The sequence below is a fragment of the Gymnoscopelus microlampas genome (assembly GCF_963454915.1).
Source record: "Gymnoscopelus microlampas genome assembly, chromosome: 5".
Classification (NCBI taxonomy): domain Eukaryota; kingdom Metazoa; phylum Chordata; class Actinopteri; order Myctophiformes; family Myctophidae; genus Gymnoscopelus; species Gymnoscopelus microlampas.
The window spans coordinates 29,040,027-29,047,249 of record NC_139942.1 but is presented as its reverse complement, the minus strand read 5'-3'; the positions used below and the strand labels follow the sequence as shown (position 1 = coordinate 29,047,249).

The 7,223-nt window shown below is 45.1% G+C and overlaps 1 protein-coding gene across 1 annotated transcript; it reads left to right on the top strand.

Annotated features, from left to right (window-relative positions):
- Window positions 1–3,350: 3,350 nt before the first annotated feature.
- On the top strand, window positions 3,351–6,116 carry LOC311045022 (transportin-3-like; the record flags this gene model as incomplete). The annotated part of the gene is made up of 1 exon (XM_084056833.1): window positions 3,351–6,116. The coding sequence occupies one exon, from the start codon at window positions 3,351–3,353 to the stop codon at window positions 6,114–6,116; it is 2,766 nt and encodes a 921-aa protein (XP_083912959.1).
- Between the last annotated feature and the right edge of the window lie 1,107 nt (window positions 6,117–7,223).

Sequence of the window (7,223 nt, the reverse complement as noted above, 5' to 3'; positions counted from 1 at the left end):
GCCCATTGACTATCACTCCAGGTAGCTATAGTATACAGTACTTGACATTACTGCCATCTAGGGCTGGGCGATCAAATAGATATTACGGTTATTTCAAACTTTTGCCTCGATTATGATTCATGAACGATCACAAAAAAAGGGAGTGTGAATATGTGTAGTGAAGTGTGTGGCATTAGTCTTCATGAATTACGTTTTTTATTTGTATGACAACACTGGGATTTTTAACCATGTGCATCACTCCTCTCCAAGTGTAATAATAACTATAAACTGAAACCAACACTGTAAGGCAAACAACCTGTAAGGCAGACTAGGCTAAATCTAAAACATAAACATTGACATTCAGTCCGTTAAGAAGACTGACTTGAATACATGCTTTGTGGCAGTTTTATGGATCCATCCGGACAAATAAAGACAGAATCAGTCTAAACCTTTTGAACCGTTATACAGTATCAATGAGCCTTCAGCTAGCCATTCATGGACGCATGCAATTCACATGAGCTAATAATGTCTTCAAAGGTGCTGCAAAAGAGATCAGAAGGGTACGGAAAGACAAAACAACACACAACTCCCCTATTTCACCTGAAGACAGCACATCATAAAATATCAGACAATCCTAAAGGTTTTCTGAACAAGGTCTTTTACGATACGCAGGATCAAAGAGGGGAATCAGGATTTCAAACTCATTCATCTTAAAAAGTGACAAGAATGGAGCAAAGTATGCAACTAAGACATTTTACGAACAAACAAAACAATCATAAAGACCTCTTGAAGAGAGACAGAGAAAATTCCGCCTGATGCAAAAGCCCTCTATCTGCAGCCCAGGAGGGTAGCAGCTGCGACAGACAGCTTCTGGTATACAGTACCACCGTTCCCCTGGGAGTAAAACAGCTATCACAGATGTTACCCATGGATGTTCAAAGAGGCAGGGACACACACGTGTTCCTAAGCAAGACACTTAGCCCCTGCTCCCCAGGCGCTGTATTAATAGCATCCACTGCATCCACTGAATAGTTAGGATAGGTAAATGCAGAGGACAAATTGCAGGTATATGCAAATGTACTTGGCAAATACCCCTGCAACAAAAACAACAACAACACACGTCTTACACAAACCACAGCCACTGTCATACAACAACTGATGTGGGACTTGGGGTGAGGAATTCTTTTATATAAATATATAGAGAGTTTAATGTGAATTGTGATTTATAATGACTTACAGGATATAAAAATTGTAAACAAAAACGTGTTTGTCTTGCAGGTCTGTCTTGCAGGTGTTTAACACTTCTAATGGCCATTTACGGTGACCATTGCTCTGAACAGCGCAATATAGGACTAGATTTGAAGGCCACGTGGCGGCCTGGAAACACAAGCGGAAAGCACTTCCGCTTGTGTGATATTGCTTAAATACAATTCAACTCATAATCATTTTACACAAAAGACAACCTGTAATAATTGCAGTGGACATAGTTATGAGTAGCATGAAAGTACAGGTCCAGCAGACCTTTCTGCATTCATGTTGTGTTTTGTAGTTTACCAAATCCTACAAAATCCTAGGGATTTCAGAACACTGGTGATGGGAATAAGTAGATAGCCAATAATAACAAAAAAACACAGAATGAATAGACTAAGTTATACCACAAGTTAGTTTATGCTACTTACTGTTCAAGTCTGCAGGCCAATAGAAGACATGGACAAACATAACTTAACTCAGAAAGTGAGACTCCTGACATTTATGGTTTAACATTTGCCAGCAGATGCAGCCAGACACCCCCTAGAGCTCATGTGACTTAAATGCGCTTTGAATGAATTGTTGACTGCTTGCTTGCCTGCCTTTCTGACCTGAATATGCCTCTTGATCCCCCCTGCTGCGTAGTGTGAAAATAAAATAACATTAAAGTAGGATACATGAATCTGTGATTCATCGCAGTGGAAAGAATTGTGCCATAACCCTCGCTGGCTAGTAAGTAAGTAAAGTTTCACGCTTAGATAATCAATTTTGTTACCATGCCATTCATAAAGTAGGCTAAATATATTCAGAGTGGCCAAAGTATATACACAATATATTGTCTGGGGCACAACAAATGAAAGCTTAAAACCAAATCTACCAACCTTTTAACCCAATAAAGATTGACATCTTGACACTACCGTTGTACCATGTGGCCTAGGCAGTAAACAAAGTATATCGAGATTCCGATCACCAGACTGGCTCCAAGTACTTTGAAACAATCACTGCAGTAAGTACTCTTGACATTTGGTACTGATGACGGGGTTCTCAAACATTTTTACACCACGACCACATTTTATGGGGGATTTTTTTTTAAAGTGGAAATAAAGAATATCATAAAATAAAAGCATACATTGCTGGCCTTATATGAATATTTATTAGAAAATGAAATTACAGCAGTGATTCCTGCTGATTTGTAGGCGTCAATTATCAATGAAATGGATGAATAATATTGTAGTCAATCAATAAAAGAAGCGTGTTTCTGTACACACATTTGTAAACTGAAGCAACTTTAGCCAAAATATGTCGCCAGAACCACCAGCTCTCAATTTGGCCACCGACCGCGTGTTTTGTCGGTAATGTTACATCACGATCGCGATCCGTAAATTGAACAGTTTGTTGACTCAAATGCCGTTTTAGGGGCTTATTGTGTTCGCTGGTACATATGGCTACACAGATAAAAACAGATAAAATGTACACAGTCAGTGACCCCTCCAGCGGCAATTTACCAGTGTTAGTTTAACTCAGAGAGGGTACAAATGGAACCAAATGGACCTGTGGTCTATGTATTTGTACTCTCTCGCTCTCTGAGTTTCAAAAACCCCTTTAAGTCACCTGGCACCCGCTCATATTGAACTTCATTCCTGCTATATAACTATGAACAGCTAAATCAACTCTGTGTGCCCCTGCAAGGGCTTGAGTGTGTGTTGTCTCTTTCCTGTGTTACTGCTCTGCTGGTTCTCGGTCGGTTGGAGCTGTATATGTGTATGAGGAGTCAAGTGGCCTTCTTTGACGTCAGCCAATGCACTACCCCAACGGCACCTACCCCCACTTTGGGTCGCGACCCATAGTTTGAGAACTGCTGACATACGTGGTACATAGAACTTGCTGCACTGGGGCACTGCACTGGTTCATATAAATTCCAGGAATCTCTGTCTGTGTATCTGTCTCTGTGAATATGACTGTCTCTCAATATGCCCAAGTATGGAGATGGCTGACATCATAGAACTGGTGTCAGTTAAATGACATCATAGACTGGAGATGTTGGTCGACATAAGGGCCGAAAAGAAAAACACACTCAACATAACTCCTGTTAGTTGTCAACTTGAAGCATAGCATTGCACTATATGGAAGGAGGTAAACCCACACTTGCACTTGTTTACCAGGCGGTGCATTCTCTTTATCATGACCCGGACCCCGCCGGTAAAGAGCGAGCCTCCATGTGGCTTGGGGAGCTACAGAGATCAATGTATGCGTGGGAGATATCAGACCAGCTCCTCCAGCTGAAACAGGATGTAGAGTCCGCCTGCTACTTCGCTGCACAGACAATGAAGGTGAAGATCCAGACATCGTTCCATGAGCTCCCAACGGAGACCCACATCGCCTTGCGGGATTCGCTCCTATCCCATATACAGAACCTCAAAGACCTCTCGCCCATCATCGTCACACAGCTGGCTCTAGCCATTGCAGACCTCGCCCTTCAGATGGCCTCATGGAAAGGATGTGTTCACACCCTAATTGAAAAGTACAATAATGACATCAGCACCATGCCATTTCTTATAGAGATTTTGACGGTTCTGCCAGAGGAGGTCCACAGTCACTCGTTACGCATTGGAGCCAACCGCCGGACGGAGATCATACAGGACCTAGCCTCCTATTCTACTACTGTGGTCACCTTACTAACGTTATGTGTTGAGAAGACGGGAAATGAGGAGAAGATGCTGATCAAGGCGTTCCGCTGCCTGTGCAGCTGGTTCAACCTGGGGGTTGTGGATAGCAACGTCATGGCCAGCAATCAGATCCTTATGGTCCTCTTCCAAGTGCTGCAGAGGGATGAGATCTCTACCAACCTTCACGAGGTGGCGTCAGACTGCGTATGCTCAGCCCTCTGTGCCAGTGAGAATGTGGATACTAACATGGCCCTGGCCCGGCAGCTTTTCCAGGGTGTCCTCACACTGGAGACGGCCTACCACAGGGCTGTGGCACAAGAGGAGCTTGACAAAGTGCTGAATTACTGCAGGATCTTCACAGAGCTGTGTGAGACATTTCTAGAGACCATGGTGAGGAACCCGGGCCAAGGCATGGGAGACTTGCGGACATTAGACTTGTTGATCACCTGCGCAGGTCACCCTCAGTATGAGTTTGTTGATATCACCTTCAACTTCTGGTATCGCCTGGGAGAGCACTTATACAAGACCAATGATCCGGCGCTCCACAGTATCTTCCGACCTTACATACAGAGGCTGCTGCACGGCTTGGCTCGACACTGTCAACTGGACCCCAACAATGAGGGAATCCCTGACACCACAGATGACTTCGGAAGGTTTCGGATAAGGGTGTCTGATCTCGTCAAGGATGTAATTTTCCTTGTGGGTTCCATTGAATGTTTTTCCCAGCTTTATTCCACTTTAAAAGAGGGTAACCCACCTTGGGAAGTCACAGAAGCTGTTCTGTTCATCATGGCCACCATTGCTAAAAGAAACATAAACAACCCCACTCTGACAGATGTTTTGCAGCAGGTTGTGCTACTGCCAGTGACGGTACACATAGCTGTGCGTTACACGAGCATCGAACTTGTGGGAGAAATGAGCAAGGTTGTGAATATAAACCCCCACTTCCTAGACCCTGTGTTGAACTATTTAATGAAAGGGCTTAGGGAGAAGCCTCTGGCATCAGTGGCAGCCAAGGCCATCCACAACATCTGCTTAGTGTGCAGCGACCTCATGACCCAGCATGTCCAAGGCCTGCTGGACATCGCCCGCACCCTCGATTCCTTCGCTCTCTCCACAGAAGCATCAGATGGCTTGCTGAAAGGTACAGCACTTGTCCTAGCCCGTCTACCAATGGAGAAGATTGCAGAGTGCTTGAGCGACCTTTGTGCAGTGCAGGTCATGTCCCTCAAAAATCTTCTCACTCAGGACTCGAATGGAAAAAGAGGTGACCCCATAGTCTGGTTAGACAGACTAGCAATCATCTTTCGATACACAAACCCGATTGTAGAGAACGGACAATCTCACCCCTGTCAGAAAGTCATTCAAGAGATCTGGCCTGTCCTGTCGGAGACCCTGAACACAAACCAGGCTGAAAACCGAATCGTGGAGCGCTGCTGTCGCTGTCTCAGATATGCTGTGCGTTGCGTTGGCAAGAGATCTGCCTCACTACTACAGCCACTGGTCACACAGATGGTGAGTGTGTACCAAGTGTATTCCCACTCCTGCTTCTTGTACTTGGGAAGCATCCTGGTAGATGAGTATGGCATGGAGGAGGGCTGCAGACAAGGACTATTAGACATGTTACAGGCTCTCTGTATGCCCACCTTCCAGCTGTTGGAGCAGCCCAACGGTCTGCGCAACCACCCTGACACAGTGGATGATCTCTTTAGACTCACCACCCGGTTTGTCCAGCGTTGTCCAGTCACCCTGCTCAGCAGTAGCGTCATTGTTCACATAATCCAGTGTGCCATTGCCGCCTCCACGCTGGATCACCCGGAAGCCAACTGTAGTGTCATGAAGTTTGTCCGAGACCTAATCCACACAGGAGTCAGCAGTGATCATGAAGATGAGTTTGAGGTGCGAAAGCAGTTGATTGGCAAGGCCATGGAGCAGCACGGACAGCAGATGGTGACCCAGCTCATGCACACATGTTGCTTCTGCCTGCCGGCATACACACTCCCAGATGTGGCAGAGGTGCTGTGGGAGATCATGGTGTTTGATAGGGCGAAGTTCTGCCGCTGGCTGGAGAATGCATTGAAGGGGCTTCCTAAAGAGACGACGGGTGGCGCAGTGACCGTCACGAACAAACAACTTACAGACTTCCACAAGCAGGTTACCAGTGCAAAGAAGTGCAACCAGGTGTGCTTGGCCATCAGAGAATTGACCAGATTGTTCCAATAGCCACACCTCCCTTAGGGCTCTGCCAGAATACCAGGTTAAATAGGGCGGCAGTGGCTCAGGGGTAGAGTGGCCGGTAACGCGGCCGGATGGAAGCTGTGAGGTTTCCGGTTCGATCCCGGGCTCCCCCAGAAGAGTTAGTGTCGAAGTGTCCTTGAGCAAGACACTGAACCCCTAATTGCTCCCGATGAGCAGGTTGGTGCCTTGCATGGTTTCCTCCGCCATCGGTGTATGAAAGTGTGTGAATGGGTGAATGTAATGCACAATCGATGTAAAGCGCTTTGGATGAAAGCGCTATATAAATGCACCATTTACCATTTTTTAAATCTTTCAAACAGATGTGATTTTATTTTGTTTGAAATATTTTTTAATAAGACAATTATTTGTCCAAATCTGTGGATGTGACATATCTGATGAGACATTGTTGTGCTCTGCGTTTCAGAAGCATCCAGTTCTGTAATGATTGAGGTCATGGGGTTCCAGAGGGGGGCTGAACCAATTGTTCCGCTTTCTTGGAGTGGATAGGTGTGATGACCACAGACACGATCACCATCCAACTGGAACATCCTGAATGATACAATACCTACTGTACACCAATACTTTGACCATATTTTGAAAATATTTATATTTGAACATATTTAGATTAGTAACAAAATGTATTACATAACACTTTTCAATTCATTTACTATGTATAACATTACATACATCATCCTATTCTAACTTATTTTTTGGGGTGATGATTGTTCTTGTGTGTTCACTTAAATGATGCGAAGCCTGCGGCGCTAGTTCAGGCAGATAACTCAGGGCAGTGCCTGATCAGGTGATCAGTCACATGCACTCTTCACCTGATTAGGGATGGCTATTTAAACCTCCCTGCCAACCTGATCATTCCTAGCTCTGCCTCCTCGCTGCTTGCTCTGCTGTTCTGCTGCTGCTACTCTGCGCTGTCTGCTGCTGCCTTACGAAGTTTTGCAATCCCACCCCCTCCCCAGAATCCACCTGTGGGCTCTGTTTCTATATTCCCCTTTGGAGGTCTTATTTCATTCCCTGTAATATCTATTTGGCATATCACTTATTTATTATAAATATTTCACGCTTACAGGGGAATGA